The sequence below is a fragment of the Vespula vulgaris genome, chromosome 21 (assembly GCF_905475345.1).
Source record: "Vespula vulgaris chromosome 21, iyVesVulg1.1, whole genome shotgun sequence".
In the NCBI taxonomy this organism is placed as follows: Eukaryota; Metazoa; Arthropoda; class Insecta; order Hymenoptera; family Vespidae; genus Vespula; species Vespula vulgaris.
The window spans coordinates 2,266,120-2,288,735 of NC_066606.1; the positions used below are offsets into that span (position 1 = coordinate 2,266,120).

The window sequence follows — 22,616 nt, forward strand, 5'->3', positions numbered from 1 at the left end:
ATAAATCGCTCAATAATTTTTTAATAATTTATATATAAAAAAAGGGATGTTCGCACGCAGTTGTATTTAATTCTATACATACATACGCATACTCATTATACATATTACTCATACATACATACGATATATATATATATATATATATATATATATATATATATGTATCGTATATAAAATGTTTACACATATAAACAGGATGATTAACAACGTAATTTACTTTTTTTCTTTCATGTTATTACCATGAAACAAAAATCGTATTGAACTCTCATTGTATTTATATATATACAACGGTTGCGTACGTTGATTATTTACCATTTGCCACCTTTTTTCTTTTTCTTTTGTTGAACTTTACGTTGTTGTTGGCGTGGACCAGATACTTCCATGGCAGTATTATGTCGGGGATTAGGAGATGGTTTGGCATTGGCAGGCATTTTTGTAATATCACTGAAACGTAAAATAAATATTAGGTAGACGTTCTTCGTTAATTTTTATCAAAAAAAGACTTCTCTGTCTAGATAATTATTGTTTACGTACTATAGATCACTCGCACCAGTTGCTACACCTTGAGTACCCTTCATTGCGGCATCTCGATTTCTTCTGTCTCGTTTCTTTCTAAAATTACTACGTTCGTGTCTTGGTAACCACCTTTCAGGATCAGGAGGAACATTAGGATCGTAGTTCTTCGGTAATTTTCCTTTACGTTTGCGAGTTTTATGTTTCTTTAATGTCTGATCCACAACTGGTTTACTGTATATAAAAAATAAATATTAGATATACAATTATACGAATTATTCTATAAGATTAGTCAAGAATTAAAAATTACAAACCCTGGGGAAGGTTCTATTTTCTTTCGGACAACTTTCGTACCAATAACCCAATTGCTACTTTCTAATGCATCGACGTCTGTCGTCTCTGTAAGATCGTGCAGCGGTGGTAACCTTTTATACAATGCGTGAGCTTTCGCAGGACAAAATTGTACATAAGCCACTACTAATTGCGCCAGAGTTTTCGTATCGGATGGAGACGCATCTACTAATTCCTGCAATATGTCAGCAGCAACCTGGATTTCTCCACCACGAAGGTAAAAGTCAGCAGCTTGTCGCCATAATTCGCCTAAATTTGTTGTAGTTGTCTAAAAATAGAAAATCAATTTTTTATAACAATTTATGTATCAAATACGCGCTTATACAATTAGTATTTTTTACAAGCTTTATACCTTATGTTTTTTGTAATAATTTACTGCATTTTTCAATGCAGCTGATGCACTATCTCTATTATTATCTGCCATATGAAGAGTAACGAGCGCACTAACTATGCCAGGCAACGATCTATCAGATTCTGACAAATTTTCGAGTATATTAATGGCATCTTTTCTTTCGCTATGACTCAAAAGAAGTTGAACTGCGATTAGTTTCATTTGCAATTCCTTTTCAGCAGTTGCATGTTCCAACAATAGCTTAGCTGCCTCTTGAGCTTTACCATCCTTGCTAAGTTGAATAGCTTTCACAAACATTGCATCTGCTGTCAATGCCGGATAATCTTTTGCAAGTTTGTTACACAATTGTTGACATTGTTCTCCCTATAAGACAAAAATTAATTTTTAATATATAACAGCATAACTAAAATACACGTTTTTTAAACTTGTTTGTTAACTGTCTCTCTTACTTGATCAGTATATAAGGCTAATAAACATTGATTATATGCTATAGTTCTCCTTTGCCTTGAAGTCAACTTATGTTCCAAAGTTTCGTGTGTGGCACTCTTCATTCTTTTTTTACTATCGAACACATTTTGATCTTTGTTCAAACAAACGAGATTATTGCTCGCTACGGCAACTAGCGCGATGTCGTCCGGTTTTGATTTCAAAGCTGCTGTGTATAAAGTTTGAGCTTCTTTTTCACGTCCCAGGAGTTGCAAGCAACACCCAAGTTGTACTCTGATAATACCAAGTTCATTTTCTATTTCTTCCTCCGTAGCCCCATCTTCTTCTAATCCTTCCTTACACATTTTTTCTGCAGCTTTCAGTTTCTTTTCTGCTTCTACCAACATATTCTTATCAACTACATTTCCTAGTGCAATCAATTGACAAGCTGCATTATATGTTAATTCATAAGTATCTTCTTGTAATGATGGAAGTTCTGTGGACTAAAAAATTATATTAAATAATATTGAATCAATTAAATAATGGCATATTGAATATTTTCATAAATAATCTGCACCCAGCACTCACTGAATTTTCAATGGTTAGATTTACAAGAACTGCAGCTAAATTAGTTTCTCTCTCATCTGCATATTCATCATCTGAATTTTTTATAATGTCTCTATAAATGGTGAAACATTCTTCGTATTTTTCAAGTCGATATAATATTTGTGCTTTCAATTCTTTTACTTTTAAAGAAGGATTTTGTATACCCTCTACAACCTTCAAAGCTTCAGCTACTTGATTTAAACGGTAGAGACAATAAGCTTTCTCAAAGTCAAGATTTCTAAAAGAAGTCATCATAACATTTATATATAATTATTTTTTATATACGTAAAAATATTATATTAAATATAATTGTAATTGTCATACATTGCCAATTTTTGATTTTTTATGATTAATTGCAGTCCTTCATTAAATTTAGATAACTGAATATAACAGATAACTTTACAGTGAAATGCAGCTTCCTCATCTTGTGTAATCCCTAGAACTAAGATTACAAAAAAAAAGAGAAGATAAGATTATAAAACGTGGCTTGGAAAACATTTACTTTAAAAGAAACTCTGATAATAGACTGTTAAGCAAAGTATTTTGTTCTCGATCTACTAATAATAACATGTATCAGATAAGTGTTCCCAAAGGAAAGAACATAGGTTATGTTTTGTATAATTACCAAATATTGTATATAACTTTATATTTATATAGACATGCGATAATTTAACTTATACATACTTCTATTAGCAGTTTTCAATGCTCTTTCATATTCTCCATTTTGGCCTAATTTATTTAATTCCGCGTATAATGCAGAAATATTGCCTTCCTTCGAAGTCATATTGTCCATCTGACAAATGCGACAACGTGGAACTTGCAATGAATAGGATTGGATAGAATAAATTACGGGAATATAATTTTCCGAAAATTAAATAATTATAAATCCTTCAATAATTTTGTAATAAATCGTATATAAAAAAAGATTCGCAGACAATAGTATTTTAATTATTAAATAGTCGTATATATAGTAATACATAAGGTTTTTTTTCCTTATCATATTGCAAATAAGATGCGTTAGTATTGTTTTTGATTATATACATACATACATTATATCCACGTACTTCTTATATATACATATATCAGTTGAGAGATATACGAGTTCAATGTTTGATTAGAATGACATCTAAGGAAGGGGCGTTCTTAAAAGCAGGGATCTCAAAAAAGAAATTATAGACTTTTTTACGGTACTATTATTACTTTATTTATAAAACAGTTCGAAGATATTTATATCATAATTTTATCGTCCCTCTGAATTCATTTGATTATTCACTTTTATAAGCGTTAACAATATATTAATATAATTGATTTTTCTCATTTTAAATTTAATTTAATACAGCCACTTTTTTATTATCTAAGAAACATTTCATCAGTTTACCTCCTTTCTTGCAAGTATTAGCGCCATCTGAAAAATTATAATGTCGTTAATTATTGATATATCAATGACCGAAACGAAAGAAAAGAAAAATGAAAAAAGTATGAGCAAGAATATATATATATATATATATATATATATATATATATCGTTTATAATTTAATCATGTATATAAATACTTACCAACGTTTTTACATTTCTGAAAGACTTCTTCAACTTTGTCTTCTGGAAGACTATCTTGCAATCGAGCTCGTAAAATTTCTTCGTTAAGATCTCCTTCAGGACTGAACTATTACAAAAAATAAAGTAAAATTTTCAACGATTTTGTCCCTTTTTTCTTTTTTATTTTTATCATAAGAATATACTTACAATACCCATCTTTTTTATAAAGCAAGCAGCAAAGCAGGATAATTTTTCATCACTCTCAGGGGCATTACCATTCTTTGCATTTTCAACGACAGCTGTAAAACGTTTCAATAAAAAAAAAATTTTTATTTCAATTTTATATATATATATATTATTATATTAAAAAATTCAATTATATATTTGATGAGAGTTAGAAAAAAAATTGGATAACAGAAAATTAGATTATATGTTTTATAATAGTTAGAAAATAAATGTAAAAATAGGTATTTTAGATCTGTCTAAAACTATGTTAACTTCGTGAAATAGTTATCAAAATTATTTGATTACCAGGATCGACACCAGATTCGGTTATACAAGATTCCTTATATTCCTTAAGTTTGGCTTTTTGTTCGTCTGTTAATCCCTATAAAATATTATAAAATAATGTAATGTTAAACATGTTATTTATACGTGAGAAGAAGAAAATGAAAAAAAAGAATCATAATTCTCGTAATCATTTCGAATTATCAAGAGAGTGTTTGGCCTTGGGTCTAACAATATATAAAATATAAGGATAAAAAAAAATTATCTTACCAAAGTTCCAACGATGAGAGCAAATGTGAAAACGATGATGAACTTCATATTGATGCTTTTCTCGAGATCGAGGTCCGAAGTTTACTGAACGATCATCGAATCTTCTCTTCTCTTTTTATACTAAAGAGCACGATCGTAAATCCTATAATCATCGAATATGCGTTGTCTTCCTGAAGTCTTTAGTGGGGATGTATCTGAGAAAAAAAGAAAGAAAAAACAAAGAAAAAAAAAAGATAGAAAAAAGAAATAGAAAAAAATCCACTGACAAATTATCTTTCGAATATCTTGTTTTTACAAAAGAATAACTCTCTTACAGCATTTCCGTTTTTATTTCTATATATTGCCATCATTATTTTCATCATCGTTTATACGGAGTAATGTGAATATAAGTAATACTTCCCATTATGTTCATCAAAGGGTAATTACAATAATAGATTTAGTCACAAGCGATCTTCTCTTCACCATTATTATATAATATAATTTTATATTACATCATAATAACAAATTTCATTTAATATTTCTAATGGACGATATATATATAAATTTTATTTCTTATTTATTTTATTTTAATTTATTATTATTCATTGCGATTGTAATCGAATTTGTATCAATGTATATTTCTTATTTTCATTATCATTACTCGCAGAAACAGTTGAAGATAGGAAAATATACATTGTACGTAAATGATTTATTTTAATCAATGGAAAGATCAAAAATTTTCTAACTCCTTGAAATACGTTTTAAGGTCAAATACGTCACTGATTATAAATATAATTATTTTTTTATTAACTGCAGAATACAATTTTTATAAATTGCAGGGAAAATATTAACCGATCCGTTATTTATAGATATATATATATATATATATATATAAAGTTCATAAGAGTTTTTCATTTATCTTTAATGATTATTAAAAGATCAAAGAAGATCATTAAAAATGTAACTTTAATGTTCGATATTTCTTTACTTATAGTATCTATATTGCTATAAATAATATCATATGACAAAGAAACACTATATTTCGTATTTATTGAATCGATTAATAAAAAGCTGTTCACCTTGAAAACAACTAATCAATGCTTGAATATCATTAATTGGTTCCTCTTAATATGACTTTTTTTTATGATTTGTCTTATATAACGCAAGCTAGTTACTATCGATACTTATTAATTTTAAAGAATGATTTACATGATATCTCATGAAATAATATAAATATATTTGTTATTTACTACTTTATTTATATTCATTATAATATTTTATTATATAATATTCAGTTTTTTGTTATTAACTTCAAACTATTATAAAATACAATATTGATATAAATGTTTATTTTTATACAATCGTATCATAATATAATTTTAATATTTCATAAATAAGTAAATCAATAACACAAAAGTTTTTTAATTAATCTTTGATTAGGAATTTTTTTAGTCAAACGATAGTTGTAAGAGAAAGTATATTGATACGTGGAAATGAAGAATTAAAGATGACGCATTTTATTTGCAATAAATCATAATTAATTTTATTATAGAAAAATGTTCAGTATAATCATTTATCTGATATTTGCTTCATAAATAGATGTATGATAAGTTGAATTGTATTATGTATTTAATTGGAAGTTAATTGTTTTAACAATTTTCATTATTGGCGGACTTTGAAATCAATCTTTTTTAGAACACATAATTATTAAAGAAAACTACGAACTGATCATATTTTACCTTGTGGTTTTTTTCAATTGGAATTAAACAATTTTTATAATATCATAAGACCGATTGAATACAATTGATCTTTAATGATTTTCGAAGAAAACATTTAAATAATAAAAAAATATATACGATGATGCGCGCGCACACATGTGTGATGTGTGCATCATGCATGTACATATGTACATATGATGTTCAATGCGATATATATACTTATTTTGCTGCTATAATTCTCATTAGTAACAGTTCACTAGCGTACTCTATATTAAAAAATGGAAAATATCTAAATTATCACAGTTATCCACAGTAGATAATACGAAATTATCTTAGAAAGTAAACTTAATTTTCTCAAATAAGTTTTGTGAAAATTTGATAAAAAATGTATATCATTTTTTAAGTTTCAGAGCTTCGTTATGTCCTCTTATAACGCGATAATATTTTTTTTATATTTAGCATATTTTTAAATTTATTTCATTATACGTATTTCGTCATAAAGTGAAATTTTATAAAATGCCATCAAGGGCAAAGTGCATAAACATAATGCCATTCCAAGATACTCAATACAACTGGACAGATGATTTACCTGTTTGTAAACAATCTGGTATGTATTGAAAAATTTTTATTTCTTCACTTGTTTATATTTTAATCAACATTGTACTTCAATTTTTATTCAATCAAAATACATGTGTGCTAATAGGATTATTATAATTATAGTATATTGTATATTATATATAGTATATTGTAATTATTCATTTGACATATAATAACGAGTATTATGCTTATATGTTATATGTTCAACTGAGATATAAAATAATATTAGGATATATTTAATCGTTCAGGCGTAGGATTTTCTACAAATCAAATTTACCGAGAAGATGGATATCGCCAAGAAGAACATCCATTTGAAGATCGTAGCTTTCATTGTAAATATGATGATACTACTTTCCTGTATGGTGTATTCGATGGTCATGAAGGGACAAAAGCTGCTAATTTTGCTATGCAACGAATGGCAGCAGAGATTTTACTTGGACAGTTAACCGGTAAATCTACGGATGAGGAAGTAAAGGAAGTTCTTAGGTAAGTATTAAAAACTGATAACTTGAAGAATATAATTTTTTATTATTTCGTATCCTATTTCAGACAAGCATTTATAGCAGTAGAACGTGGATATTTAGATTCCATAGGAGATTTATTAGCCGAACGTACTAGTTTACAATTTGATATTCCTGATGGATTAAATTCTTATGAAACTTATCAAAAATTTCCTCATTTGGTTAGTAGTCTTACTATTATTTATTAAAGATGATATTCTCATCATATTGATTATTATAGTTATTTATCGATAGGTCGACAAATTAAATTCATTAAATTGTGAGTTATCGGCAGGAACAAGTGCTGTGGTTGCACTTGTATATGGTGGTAGATTATATGTTGCGAATGTCGGAGATAGCAGAGCCTTATTATGTAAAACAGATGATAATCAAGTATTAAGAGTTATCCAGCTAAGTGTTGATCATGATTTACGGAATGAGGATGAACTTCTACGTTTATCCCATCTAGGTTTAGATACTGATTCTATCAGACAAGGTGCGTTCATTATAAATACAGCAGACACGTATGTAAAAACGATATATTTTTATACATACTATAACAAATCTGTTTCAGAAAAATTATTAAGAGCTGTCAATGATATTTAAGGTTCTCACCTTGGAAATCAAGAAAATACACGTTGTCTTGGAAATTATCTTGTTAAAGGTGGATATAGAGAATTTGAAGAACTAGCATCTGCTAAAGCAGAACCTATTATAGCAGAACCAGAAATTCATGGTGGAATAGAGCTAGATGATTCCTGTAGATTTTTACTACTAATGTCTCGTGGACTTTATAAATCATTGGAAGAAGCAACAGGGACTGATCAAGTCAATAAGGAATTGGCTCTTATGGCTGTTGAACAGGTATTTAAAATGATAAGTTATGTAACGTCTTAAAAGATTTTTTATTAATATTATACGGATTTTAGTTTCGCATTCAATCAACATTGACGGGTGTTGCTCAAGCTGTAGTTGATAAAATTGTAAGAATTCATCATGACGTTAATATGAGTAACTCGCAAAGTACTTTAACTACCGGCAAACGAGACGATATTACTCTTTTTGTACGAAATTTCAATTTCCCTCTACCACATGCCTTAAAAAGTCCAACGGGTCAAGCAGTTAGATTTAATCCAATAGTTCAAACAGCACCAATAAGTACATTAACGGACAACGATGATTGTTCAAATACAAGTTCCGTTGTTATGGAAACAAATTTTGATATATCAACGAGTGAAACATCGACTGCTTCCGATGTAACTTCGTCTAGCGTAAGACCAACAGATAGAAATGCGAGAATAAAGCCTTATGTTAATTTTTCCGAATATTTTGAAAATGTAGAGAAAAGAAGAAAAGAGGGTACTTTGCCAGAAGGAATAAATTTTTAGTATATTATAAAATAAACTCAAAGAAAATTATCTTAAATATGTTACTAATAATAGCTTTGTATATTGCTTACCATATAGATTTCTTTTGCCAGTTCATTTTATTTTATTTTTTTTTCTTTAAAAAATGTACCATAAATGAAATATAAGAATTTTCGTATACTTATTGCTAACTTATTATTTATTTCGTTGTACATGTGATTGATCTCATTTATATAAATTTATAATAATGGATAATGAATATAATATTGGAAACCATTAATTTTGAAGAAAATTGTTTTGCATTCGTGTAGACAGAATCGGAAGAAAATTATTTTGTAGACAGAGTCGTAAACAGAGTAGACATACACAGTGTCATTTTTTTGGTAACAATTTTGAGCATGATCTGGAAAAAAAATTTCATTTTATCATTTAGAATATATTTCCCTGACTTATAAAAAGATTTATATTGACATCCATGGAAAAAATATTGACATTACTTTAATAAATTTATCTTTGACAATATAATTCTTAAACATTTTCTTTCACAGATATTTAGTTGGCATAGTTTTTAGTCTTTCAAATGCAGCCTTTTCAAGACATTCTCTGTGATCAGGATGTGCTATCTGAATTAATGCATTAGCTCTTTGACGCAATGTTTTACCAAATAATTGAGCAATACCATGCTCTGTTACAACATAATGAACATGTGCTCTTGTAGTAACAACTCCAGCACCTATAATCAATTCGTTTACTTCAATTATTATTTATTCAGATTCCTTTAGATTAAAGAATATATTGTAATCTTTATTAAAGTATACCGAGTTTCAGTACTGCTTGTATCTTGCTTTCTCCTTTGCTTGTAATAGATGGGAATGCTATGATAGCTTTTCCTCTACCATCTTGGCCTAATGCTGCACCTCGTATAAAATCAAGTTGACCACCAAAACCAGAATACATTTTACAGCCCAAACTATCGGAACATACTTGTCCAGTAATGTCCATTTCAATGCAGGAATTAATGGCAGTCATTTTTGGTTGCATAGATATTACTCGTGTATCATTGACGTAATTAATCGCTAGCATTTCTGTTAAAAAAGAATTGTACGTATTAAGGATCATCATTTTTTATCTTAAATGCAAAGTAATAAATATAGACTTACCAACGAAAGGATTGTTATGCAAGAAATCGTAAAGTCTCTTAGTACCAATTCCTAAGGAGGCAACTAGACGACCCCTATGTTTGATCTTATTTTTATTTGTAATGTTCCCTCTTTCAACAAGATCCACTATCGTATCACCGATTATTTCAGAATGTATACCAAGATCTTTATGATTGACCAAAGCACATAGTACGGCATCAGGAATGTTTCCTATACCAAGCTGCAAAGTTGCACCATCTTCTACCAATCTTTGTGCTATGAATTTGCCAATTTCTAATTCAATATCGTTAGGCGCAGTACTTGCTACACAAGGTAATGGACAATCGTATTTGACTGCCCAATCGATGTGACTAGAATGTATAACAGTGTCACCAAATGATCTTGGCATATGTTCATTAACTTGCGCTGCATAAATCAAATGAATGTTCTACATGAAATTATAATCTTAAAATAATAAAAAATAAAAAAAAAATTGTTTGATCTACCAACCAATTATGACTTTGGCTGTACAAATAGCTGCACGTGTACAATCTACGCTAACACCAAGTGAACAAAATCCACGTGGGTCGGGTGCGCTAACATGTATCAAAGCAACATCGGGAGCAATTCTTTGTTCATAAAATAGCTTTGGTGCCTCGTGTAAAAATAATGGAATGCAATCTGCTCTGCCTTCATTAACAGCTTCTCTAACATTTGCGCCAATATAAAGACTAATTGATCTAAAGTGTTCTTAAAATAGACAGAATTATATTTATCAGATTGAACATGGATATAATAAATGATTTGTTATAGCGATGATAATTTTTAGTGTTCGATTAATTATACTTTCAAATTCAGGATTGGCAAAGGGTGCATCGCCCTCTAAAGCCATATGTATCAACCGAACGCCACGTAAATTATTACATACACCATGTTCTGTCATAGCCCTTACTAATTCCAGCGGAGTAGCTGCACCTCCTTGTATAAATACTAGATGTTCTAAAATAATAAAATTCATCGGTATATAATTACAAAACGAAAGTTACCTACGAATAAAATAATTTATAAACGAGTTGAATTTATTATCTGTTTTATAAAAAGAAAATTATCGTTTACCTGAATTTATTATTTTTATAGCGTCTTCTACACAAACCCATCGTGGACAACGTTTTAATGGTTGAAATGGTTCCCGTATATGCCTTATTCCACCGAGATTGATTTGTTGTGATGATCGTAGTTTTTTAAACGTTGAATCAATATTTCGAAACATTTTTCACGGATACAAGAAAAATTTGTATGTTATGAATAATATATTAATTATGTGAATATAGACTTCATAAATTTTTTGTGGCTACGTTGATCATGCCATATAATTACGTAGAAATTTAGATAAATCATGCTCTAAAATTCCATCAATGACAAACGTAAATATACCGAGGCTTATACCGTTACCATCTCCACGATTGCTATTTGAAAATCGGGGATATCGGTGTTTGATTTTTATTTTATGATCGTAGTAGGCTTATTGCGATATTTCAATATCGATCATGTACGAATTATATTTGATATAATAATTGATAGTATTTTTTGTTTTTCCTAATACTACTATCATTAAAAAGTTTCTTATAAAACGAAATCTTGGTAGCTTTCAATAAAAAAATAAAATAAGTTGTTTTTATCAGTAACTTACAAAAAATTCTACAGACCTTTTTCTTTTCTTTTTTTTTTGTATAAAGCAAAAATATTATAATATAGTTATATGTAAAATAACAGTAACGTAAAATTTTTTAACCTCGTGTATTTTTTTTTTCGAATACGATGACTTCTTCATTTATTACAATTAATATATGTAAAGAAACATCTAAAAACTGTATATAAAAAATGTTTACATGGAAATATTTAATGTGCTTCAAATGCTATAATTCCAGCTTTAAAAATTACTTATTTTTAAATTTAATATATTGTCTGTAGACATTTTGGAATAATTATTTAACATGTATAACAAAATTGCGAAATAATGTGTTACGACATAATTTGATACGGATTAAGCTGTACATTTCTTTTGTCTCTTAATACTCTTATAATATTTATCTCCATTCGTTAAAAAAATATTGAGAAAAAAAACTAGAGACAATAAATGATATTTGTATGTATGTTTGTGTGTATATATATATATACATATATATATAGAGACATATACACACATATATATATATATACATATATGTACAAATATGTATATATATGTATAACTTTCCATGTAAAATTCGTGCATAATTTATGGCGCTGGCATTACTTTTAAACGTTCGAATGCAGCTTTTTCTAATGATTCTTTATGAGATGGATGAGCTACTTTAATTAATTCATACGCTCTTTGTTGTAGACTCTTGCCAAACAAACTTGCGATTCCTTGTTCCGTTACAATATAACGAACAACTGCTCTATTAGTAACTACACCAGCACCTATTAACAAATCGTTCGTTATTAAGTAAAAAACAATATATAATGATACTTAGTACTTTGTAATAAGAACTTGCCTAATTTTAATACTGGCAAAATTTTGCTTTCACCCTTTTTAGTCATTGATTGTAAAGCTATGATTGGCTTCCCACAATTATCATCTGCCATAGCTGCTCCACTAATAAAGTCTAATTGGCCACCAAAACCTGAATACATTCTAGTACCAATACTATCAGAACAAATTTGACCAGTAAGATCGACTTCTATGCAAGAATTAATTGCTGTCATTTTTGGTTGTTTAGCAACTATTTTGGGATCATTAACATAATCTACCATTAACATTTCTGTAAAATAAATATTTTTTAATTATTGTGAAACGATGATGACAATGGATATAACAAGTAAATGATTAATAAAGAATTTGTAAACATACCTATAAAAGGATTATCGTTCATAAATTCATATAATTTTTCTGTACCAATACAAAATGATCCTACAATACGACCTTTATGCATGGTTTTTTGGTTATTTGTGATACATCCTTTTTCTACAAGTTGTAAAACACCATCACTGAACATTTCACTGTGAATACCTAGATCCTTATGATTAGTTAAGTTTGATAGCACTGCATCAGGAATGCTACCAATACCCAATTGTAATGTGGCACCATCTAAAATTAAATGTTCAGCAATATTTTTGCCGATTTGTTCTTCTTCCTTCGAAGGCTTTTTTGCAGGATGCGTTGGCAATTGCACATCATGTTGTACAGCATAATCTATATGACTGACATGTACTATAGCATCCCCAAATGTTCTTGGCATATGTTTATTTACCAATGCTGTACAACAAAATAAAATTATTTAAATTTTCTATTACAATAAGATTAATAAAGATCGATTTAAAATTTTGCAAATTTACCTACGATATATTTGGAATTACTTATAGCAGAGCGTACACAGTCTACACTAGTTCCAAGAGAACAATAACCATGGCAATCGGGTGGACTTACATGAATTAGAGCAATATTAGGTTTTATGTATCCCAGCTTAAATAACTTTGGAATTTCATGTAGATATATAGGAACGCAATCTGCATTACCCTCATTAACTGCACCCCTTACATTGCCACCAATGAATAAACTCATGGATCTAAAATGCTCTATGTACAAATGAAGTTTTCCTTAGATCATCAAAGTGCTATGTGGTTACATTAGCTTACACTTTTCTTACTGATGATGATTCATGAATATTTCAACGAGTTTTTAAATACTAAGTTGTCAAATAACTTGATATAAATTTTTGTAAAAATAACTATGATCCTGTCAGCTTCATACTTGCGTTCTCTGGTTTAGCAAATGGTGCTGGTCCTTCAAGATGCATGTGATATAAACGTACATTTCTCACATCGCATCGCACTCCGTAGTCAGTCATTGCTCTTATTGATTCAATCGGTGTAGCTGCTGCTCCTTGAATAAATACTATCTGATCTACAAACAAATAAATATATCTCATTTATACGTCAAATTAATATCATTGACATAATAACATCTATTTTAATTAAGTAGAGAAAAATATATCACATTCAAATCCTCAAAGATATGTTAATATCTGTGAAGCATATGATAATATAAAATATATTATGTAATAATATTACATTTAGAGTACATTTAAAAAGTTTAAATGAATATATTAATTTATTGAGATCTAAAAAAAAATACAAAACTTTGTCGTTCGCATATGTAGATTTTGGTACATATTGATCAGATATCGACGTATGTGTGTCAAGGCTTAATACGCAAATTTACAGATCGCGAATAGTTGGCTATAAAATTTCCTTTTATAAAGTCGATACGTTACTTCAATAATATAATTCGTTGAAAAAATTTTTTAAATTCGATCGTAAGTAATCGATTCTTAACGTTGATTGAAATGACCGAACGTTTAAAATCGATCAATCATTTTTATATATAGTAATTTTGTTTTGGGAATGTAACGATTTTTTTTCTGTTAATTATTAATCGATGTAGAACATGTGAGATATATTTGTAGATTTTTCTGGGTAAATATCCCATCATCTTTTCTATATATATATATATAAAATACTATTTTTATAAACACGCCCACACCCACACAACAGAGAGAGAGAGAGAGAAAGAGAGAGAGAAAGAGAGGGAGAATCGAAATTATACTTACATTATCATACAAATACTTAAATCTCTATCATATATTTTTATGTATATATCTATGTATGTATTTATTTATTTAACTCGAAATATTAAATGCGAATATATAAAACTCGAATATTTAATTAACAATATCATCTTTGATCTATGTATGAATAAAACTTACATAACACAATACCGCGATCATAAAATCCAAATAATATAATTTTTACTGCCTTTATGTACGTGGAATATAATTTGTTATAATAATAATAATAATAATAAAAAGAAAAAAGAAAAAAAAATTACGCGAGCATATTTCTTTAATAGGTAATCGTTTTCAATTGACCGGATAAATGTATATAGACGATATAAAACATTGAATCTTCTATTACAAGCTTCCATTGCCATCGTACCGATAAAAATACATACGTATATATGTAGCATACGATACGTGTTACGTTAGATTTTCTAATTTTCTCTTCATCCATCAAAATTGTATATGTATATACTTTCCAAAGAAATAAATTATATAAAAAAATTCTTCGTTTGTTTTAACTTCTTTGAAATAAATTAAATTGCATAATCGATCGAATATGCCATTTAAGAAAAGCATAGAAAGATTTATCAACAAAGTGAAGTAAAAATAGAATTCAAAATATTTGTATATTACAAGATACAAAGAATAACCTTGAATCGTTTGATTCATTTTTTTGCGTTTTTTTCAATATAAACCATAAATTTATCTTTTTTTTTTTTCTTAATGATTAGATTAAGAGAAATTAGATAATTTAACGTAATACGATAATAAATTTTATATCGTTCAAAGAATGAATTGCAAGTGATTTGATTAAAAATGAAATAATGGATTTGTTCCGAGATAGTGTAACAAACAGCGGATGATATTTTTTTTCCTTCCTTCTTTTTCTTCTTTTTTTCACTTTTCTTATCAATGTCATGTAAATACATCCATTACTCTTTTCTTTAATTATATTGAACTTTATCTGAAATGAATAAGAAAAAAAAAAAACTAATATTTCCTTCCCTAGATCAACAAAGGAATACGATTGTTTAATTCGAACGACTAACAATAACGTCGGCGTAAGTTTTAATAAATCTTATAACTTGTTGAGTAAAAGAAATCGGTAATTTAAAAATACGAATTAAAAAAAAAAAAGGAAGAAAGAAGAACTACTTATAATTTGTTATAAAAAAAAAGAAAAAAAAATAAATAAATAAATAAAATAAAATAAAATAAAATTACATTTACGATCACGGTTAAACAACGAGATGAAAGATATTCAGCAATAATATATCAAATAATATTGATATATTAAATAACATTTTAATAATTTTAATTAATCAAGAAAAACAGATATTTTATCGTGATAGATATTATAGCTTATAGGTCATATCTACTAATCGATGTTAACATATTATTGACTGTTCTAAGTTCGCCGTTTTTATCATTACTGTTTTATCAAAATAACAGTCAAGTTTCTAAATGAAAATTTTATAAAGTATGGTTAAGATTTCACTCTATGTTTCAAAAACGTAAAACCGTTACATACACACACACATACACACACACACACACACATCGACTATGACCAATCAAATAGTATGATTCATAACATATACATGATACGTACTTAAGTAAAGAGATACCTAAACAAATTAATTCATTGTTCTTTTATCATAAAACAGATGTAAAATAATCATTACCTGAATCAAGACAGGCCTGTTCTATAGCTTCGTCGGCAGTTTTCAACCAACAGGGTTCCTTTCCAGGTATTGGCATTGATGGTTCATTTACGTAGGTAAAGTAGTTTTTCTTGATTGCAGGTAGGCAAGAAATTCGTGTCGTAGATGTTGTCATAGATGCAAGGGCCTTTGTCAAGCCGGTTATTCGTTTGAATGCTGCCATTATTACAGATCCAAATTTCTTTTCTTTTCTTTTTTCTTAGTTCTTTCAACGACTACACAATCAAAATGTTATATATTTATATTGCGTAGGTAACGTATGTATGTACGTGTAAGCACAAATGGAGGAATATGTATATAAAACACGACAATGACTAAGAGGTTTGTCAAAGGTAATACGAACAAAGAATATTTAACGAAAGAAACGAAAATAAAGCTAGTCTTTAAAGCTCTGTCACTTGTCGTTATCACGTTGCGAAGTTGTCTCTTCGTGTTCGTTCGTTCGTTGTTTTCCTTTCTCTTTTCTTCTTCTTCTTCTTCTTCTTCTTCTTTTACTTTTCCTTGTTCTACGTATCGCCTACGAAACACTCTACACCGTGTCTTACCACATACTCGTCGCGTCTCTTACTGCAGTTCAGTTTTGTTGCAAGACCAGGATCGTACGTATCATCTTGCATCAAACAAGTCGCTCGAAGAAAGGGCGCAATTTCTGCCCGTAACTACGATCACGAGCACCCCATACAATAAATTTTATCCAAATCATAAAATTTTTTTTTGGGATTAATCTTTTACACTTTTTCTTCTTATTATTTTCTTTTTTTTTTTATTTATTCAATTTCTCATTAAAATCTATTTTCGTATTAGAGCTCTTTTCGTATTTTGATTTTATTGATTTATTATTTCTGAATACATAACGCGCGCGTGTGTGTGTGTGTTATGTACGTCAATATCGTACTAATTGATTTGATATATACAGTAGCAATTTTGATATGCTAATTAAAAATGCAATACGACGTTTAACATTTTTGTTATTTATTGCTAGAAATTGTCGACGATAATGTAATTAGAGTTTAGAAAAAAAAAAGAAAAGAAAATTCGTTTGAAAAATCGTCATTGTCCAGTCGGTAACTTAACGAAGGAAAACGAGCGAGTTGAAGAAAAGATGAAAAAAAATCTTCGCACTTGGTAAATTTTTTGTTCTTATTATCCGAAAAAATATATTTTAAATTATTTAAAAGAAATAATTTTTACAGCGATTGGATTTTATTTCTGCCAGTCAAAATGTCGTTATTAAAACGTACTATGAGTTACCTAGTTCGTGACACGTGATCCCACGTGCCTTCTCTTCATCCTTGTCACTCGAAGAAATAAATAACTTATATTTTATTTTTAAACGTAGCTTTCCTTTATAAATTTTAAAACAATAGTATTATATGTAAAAAATAAAATTTTGTACGAGACGATATTCACAAAGATTCTATCAGTTTTCTTATATAAATCATAAATGCGAATAGTGCTGCTTCGATCCTCTGCTCTCCCCTCCATCCCTCCACTTCAAGACACTCAGTCTGTCTCTCTTTTCATCGACGTAGTAGTAGCAGTATCTTCTGCTACTCAGTGGATTTAGCACAGAGCAGAGGTATACGTTCTTTTTTGTGAAAAATGTATTCGAAAACTATTGGCAATCGCCAAGCGGTTCAAGAACATGTTTTGGCTGTTTCTAGAGATTTCGTTTCTCAACCTCGGCTTAGTAAGTACAATTGTTTGTTTATAAAAATTTCAAGATTTACGATAAAAGTTGCCTTTCGAACGAAGCATCTACGTTAAACTGGGCGTAGCATTTAATCGATCTACGACCAAGTCAGCTGATTCCATAAATTTGACTTTCTTTCTTTCCTGATTTATTCACATTTATATATAATTATTCCGTTATGCGTTTTAACTACATACATTTTAATTTTGCTATTTCATTATATCCAAATATCATGTATTAATTCGAAATTTTTATATTTTCGGAATCGTTCACGCGTCATGTGACTATCGATGACTATATGTTGTCTGTAATTTTGGAACTTCGTGATATTTTAATATTACTAATGTTCTTCGATATATTCGTGACATTATATTTGCAGAAATACGAACGATATATTTTATCAATTCCATTTGAATGATTTTATACAAATAATACATGTAACCTAAAATTGTCAATTTTATTATGATGATAATGTACTACAATGAAATAAAATGTTTTATACCCTTACTTGACATTGTCATTATTAAACAACAATCATAATTTTTTCAGCTTATAGAACCGTTTCTGGCGTCAATGGACCATTGGTGATATTGGATGAAGTTAAATTTCCAAAATATGCTGAAATTGTACAATTAAAACTGTCAGATGGATCCTTACGATCTGGACAAGTTTTGGAAGTTTCTGGTTCTAAAGCTGTAGTACAAGTATTTGAAGGTACTTCTGGGATAGATGCAAGAAACACTCATTGTGAATTCACTGGTGATATCCTTCGAACACCGGTATCGGAGGATATGCTGGGTCGTGTATTCAATGGATCTGGAAAGCCAATAGACAAGGGTCCGCCTATTCTTGCTGAAGATTTCTTAGACATTGATGGACAACCCATTAATCCCTGGTCACGTATTTATCCAGAGGAAATGATACAAACTGGAATTTCAGCTATAGATGTCATGAACTCTATTGCTCGTGGTCAAAAGATCCCTATTTTTTCTGCTGCTGGTCTTCCCCATAATGAAGTAATGATATTTACTTTTTAACTGTTTGTACAAATTTATTTAATATCTATATTTTAATTTTTTATTTTATATTTTGATAGATTGCTGCACAAATTTGTCGTCAAGCTGGTCTTGTTAAAGTACCAGGAAAATCAGTTTTAGACTCTCATGAAGATAACTTTGCCATAGTATTCGCAGCTATGGGTGTAAATATGGAAACCGCGCGATTCTTTAAACAAGATTTTGAGGAAAATGGCTCTATGGAGAATGTCTGTCTTTTCTTAAATTTAGCTAATGATCCTACTATTGAGAGAATTATTACACCGCGATTAGCCTTGACAACTGCTGAATTCTTAGCATATCAATGCGAGAAGCACGTGCTAGTTATTCTCACTGATATGTCTTCATATGCTGAAGCACTTAGAGAAGTATCGGCAGCGCGAGAGGAAGTACCTGGTAGACGTGGTTTCCCTGGTTATATGTACACAGATTTGGCAACCATCTATGAAAGAGCAGGACGAGTTGAAGGACGTAATGGTTCTATTACTCAAATTCCAATTCTTACTATGCCAAATGATGATATTACGCATCCTATTCCTGATTTGACTGGATATATTACCGAAGGACAAATATACGTGGATCGTCAATTACATAACAGACAAATTTATCCACCAATAAATGTGCTTCCATCACTTTCTCGTCTGATGAAATCTGCTATTGGAGAGGGAATGACACGAAAGGATCATTCTGACGTTTCAAATCAACTGGTAAGTGTCATTAATTATATGAATATATTAAAATTGATATTAACTGGTCTTTTTGATTTAACTATTAGATTTGTTTTTTCAAAATAAATCAATCAATAATTATATTTCAGTATGCATGTTATGCTATTGGCAAAGATGTGCAAGCTATGAAAGCAGTCGTAGGAGAAGAAGCTTTAACTCCTGATGATTTGTTATATTTGGAATTCTTAACGAAGTTTGAGAAGAATTTCATTTCCCAAGGAAGTTATGAAAATCGTACAGTTTTTGAATCATTGGATATTGGTTGGCAATTACTTCGTATTTTCCCCAAGGAAATGCTTAAAAGAATCCCAACCAGTACTCTTGCTGAGTTTTATCCAAGAGATTCTCGTCATTAATTTTCATTAATCTATGATTTAAAGCACCTCATATTAAGTGACCACTCTAAAACAATAAGATACATGCGTTCACTTAAAGTCAGATCTTTATTTGGTTGTACAACTATATATAATTATAATATGTTATTGAAAACAATTTATGCCATTACATAAAAAAAGAAAAAAAAGTTTTTGTTGAATTATGAAATATGAGATGTACTCTAATATTTAATAGAAGTCTAACATAATTCTTAAATGTTAGCACATCAATTTTAGAATGGTATATGAAATTATATTTTGCATGAGAATACTTTATATGACATAAAGATAAAATATGTTGGTATATAGAAAGAAATTTGTTTTGAACAAAAAAGTGCAATCTTATTTTAGATTGTTCATTTTTATTCACAGAAAATTTTAATTGTAAAATGTAATATATAATATTCAGTATTCATATAGTGCAGAAGAATATATCTTTGAAGATACTTTACATGTGTGCACTTTGTATTATAATAAGAACTTTTGAAATGCTTTGTGTCCATTCCAAAAAGCTTACATTTAATAATACCTATGTACAGGTAGTTATTCTACAATGTTATGTAAAATATAAAGATGTATTGTTCATAAATGTATATGTGAAAAATAGAAAATTGAAGAAATGCCTTAAAAATGTTTACTTTTAATATTATATTTTTTATAAAAATTCAAACGTGAAATATAGCAAACGAAGTAATACACTCGTCTCCAAAAAGAAAAAACTTTTCTTTTTTTTTTTTTATTTACACACTGCATTAAGCTTATTTAATGGGATGTTTTCAATATACATATATATGTATTTTTTTTTAATATTATAATATACAAGTGTAGACGTATATGATATTTCAATTTTATTTTCATAGATAATTTTGCCGCGGCAACTTCAGTAAGGACATTTATTATTTCGAGGTGAACTTTAATTCAAACAAACAAAACAAGTATGGCGTGTTGCAAGATATAAATAAACGTGATTATATTTCATGTATAGGTATTTTCACATCTATTGAATATTATATCTCAGTGATTCAAAAATAAGAAAGAAGATCATTATAAAAATAAAAATTGACTTCAGGTAAAGCGAACATTTATATTCATTATTCATACAAAATTTTTTTCTATAGAAATAGGTTATGCTTCAATCGCATGCGTGATCATAATATAATGATATTAGACAATTTTTTAAATACTATGATCTTTAAAACATTAGTTTTCTTTTTACTTAATTTACATACATACAATAAAATGGATGAATATTTCGTTTATTGAAAATATAAAAAGTAATATTTGTAAAACCTTTGTCGCCAGAAGGTCGAGTATGTTTAAAAAAAAATTTTAACGGAATTAAAAAAATAAATATTTCGTTTATTTCAAAATAATCATTCAATCTAAAACAGAAATTATAACTACATACATATACACATACATGCATTTTATACATGTGTGTGTGCGTGTGTGCATATATATATGTATGTATATATATAGAATTGCATTTTACATAAATATTTATTTGTATAAAAAGATTGTTATTCGTTGGTCATATAGAAAAATATTCAATTTGATAATATAACGTATTTAAATATATATTTGACCTCATATATATATATATATATATACACACATCCGTGTTTTCATATATATATATATATATATATATATATGCCGCGAAATTTTACACGATGAATTATTTTAGATTAGATTATACATTGGATTTGTTCATTAAAAGCAACTAAAAAATTATATAATGCATGAAGGGTTCAATCAACTGTTAATAATTTTAAATACATAGTGACATATTGTATGATAATGTTAAAAGCAAACCGATTTTTCTACCACTTGAATGACATTATATATTTAAATACTTCGATTTACAATGCAAGCATGGCTATCATGTCGTACGCTTTCTAACAGCGATCAACCGAGAAGAAAATGGTAAAAGTTGTCACGATTTTCCTTCTTTCTGTCAAGATAGTCTTTCCTAACATACGTTATACACAAATATATTATGCGACGAAAGAAGAAAAGTATTATTCAAACAATTATATTTAAATATTTCTAAATATGTCGTTTAAAGATATTTTTAGAAACAAAGATAATTATATTTAATAAGTAAACTAATATTTTTTAAAAATTTAATTTAAAAAACGTAGTAACATAGTAGAAAGACTTTTTCCATAAATATACGTGTACATAGTGTGTATATATATATATATATATATATATAATATATATACATCGTACATCGACGAACGAATGAGGAGTGGGGGGATAGATGAAGAATCTTAATGCATTCTTAACAGATTGACACACAATAACGTCCGGCATAAAACGCTAATGGCTTTCAATAGGATTAATTTATAAGTCGTGCATACATATGCACACGCGCATACACATACACACGCGTACTCACAAACATATACAGAAAACATGCACGAACAATATCCACCTAATTCGTACACCATCCACGCTATCTTAAATTACCTTTCGTCGTCTACATTCGTATAACGTTGACAATGAGGACAGAA

At 28.7% G+C, this 22,616-nt stretch overlaps 6 protein-coding genes across 6 annotated transcripts; 2 read left to right on the forward strand and 4 right to left on the reverse strand.

Moving 5' to 3' along the window:
- Window positions 1–5: 5 nt before the first annotated feature.
- On the reverse strand, window positions 6–3,146 carry LOC127071271 (signal recognition particle subunit SRP72-like). Its single transcript, XM_051010359.1, has 8 exons — window positions 2,933–3,146; window positions 2,573–2,690; window positions 2,231–2,486; window positions 1,666–2,145; window positions 1,217–1,579; window positions 828–1,132; window positions 535–747; window positions 6–444 (listed from the first exon to the last, which is right to left on the reverse strand). Exons 1-8 carry the CDS (start codon window positions 3,039–3,041, stop codon window positions 309–311), a joined length of 1,980 nt encoding a protein of 659 aa, XP_050866316.1. The 5' UTR covers window positions 3,042–3,146; the 3' UTR covers window positions 6–308.
- Window positions 3,147–3,426: 280 nt separating this feature from the next.
- On the reverse strand, window positions 3,427–4,713 carry LOC127071294 (general odorant-binding protein 56d-like). Its single transcript, XM_051010396.1, has 5 exons — window positions 4,563–4,713; window positions 4,317–4,392; window positions 3,993–4,084; window positions 3,807–3,912; window positions 3,427–3,653 (listed from the first exon to the last, which is right to left on the reverse strand). The coding sequence occupies exons 1-5, from the start codon at window positions 4,608–4,610 to the stop codon at window positions 3,574–3,576; spliced, it is 402 nt and encodes a 133-aa protein (XP_050866353.1). The 5' UTR covers window positions 4,611–4,713; the 3' UTR covers window positions 3,427–3,573.
- A 1,857-nt stretch (window positions 4,714–6,570) lies between these two features.
- LOC127071281 (TGF-beta-activated kinase 1 and MAP3K7-binding protein 1-like) lies at window positions 6,571–8,907 on the forward strand. Its single transcript, XM_051010376.1, has 6 exons — window positions 6,571–6,866; window positions 7,105–7,342; window positions 7,406–7,538; window positions 7,612–7,852; window positions 7,964–8,220; window positions 8,286–8,907. The coding sequence occupies exons 1-6, from the start codon at window positions 6,776–6,778 to the stop codon at window positions 8,742–8,744; spliced, it is 1,419 nt and encodes a 472-aa protein (XP_050866333.1). The 5' UTR covers window positions 6,571–6,775; the 3' UTR covers window positions 8,745–8,907.
- On the reverse strand, window positions 8,905–11,592 carry LOC127071282 (4-hydroxybutyrate coenzyme A transferase-like). The gene is made up of 7 exons (XM_051010377.1): window positions 10,979–11,592; window positions 10,709–10,861; window positions 10,373–10,612; window positions 9,884–10,288; window positions 9,542–9,808; window positions 9,221–9,456; window positions 8,905–9,126 (listed from the first exon to the last, which is right to left on the reverse strand). Exons 1-6 carry the CDS (start codon window positions 11,130–11,132, stop codon window positions 9,266–9,268), a joined length of 1,410 nt encoding a protein of 469 aa, XP_050866334.1. The 5' UTR covers window positions 11,133–11,592; the 3' UTR covers window positions 8,905–9,126; window positions 9,221–9,265.
- A 147-nt stretch (window positions 11,593–11,739) lies between these two features.
- Window positions 11,740–16,825, reverse strand: LOC127071280 (4-hydroxybutyrate coenzyme A transferase-like). The gene is made up of 6 exons (XM_051010374.1): window positions 16,209–16,825; window positions 13,656–13,808; window positions 13,241–13,480; window positions 12,756–13,160; window positions 12,400–12,666; window positions 11,740–12,325 (listed from the first exon to the last, which is right to left on the reverse strand). The coding sequence occupies exons 1-6, from the start codon at window positions 16,408–16,410 to the stop codon at window positions 12,141–12,143; spliced, it is 1,452 nt and encodes a 483-aa protein (XP_050866331.1). The 5' UTR covers window positions 16,411–16,825; the 3' UTR covers window positions 11,740–12,140.
- Window positions 16,826–17,639: 814 nt separating this feature from the next.
- Window positions 17,640–20,728, forward strand: LOC127071279 (V-type proton ATPase subunit B). Its single transcript, XM_051010373.1, has 4 exons — window positions 17,640–17,937; window positions 18,490–18,956; window positions 19,037–19,702; window positions 19,813–20,728. Exons 1-4 carry the CDS (start codon window positions 17,850–17,852, stop codon window positions 20,077–20,079), a joined length of 1,488 nt encoding a protein of 495 aa, XP_050866330.1. The 5' UTR covers window positions 17,640–17,849; the 3' UTR covers window positions 20,080–20,728.
- The last annotated feature ends 1,888 nt before the right edge of the window (window positions 20,729–22,616 follow it).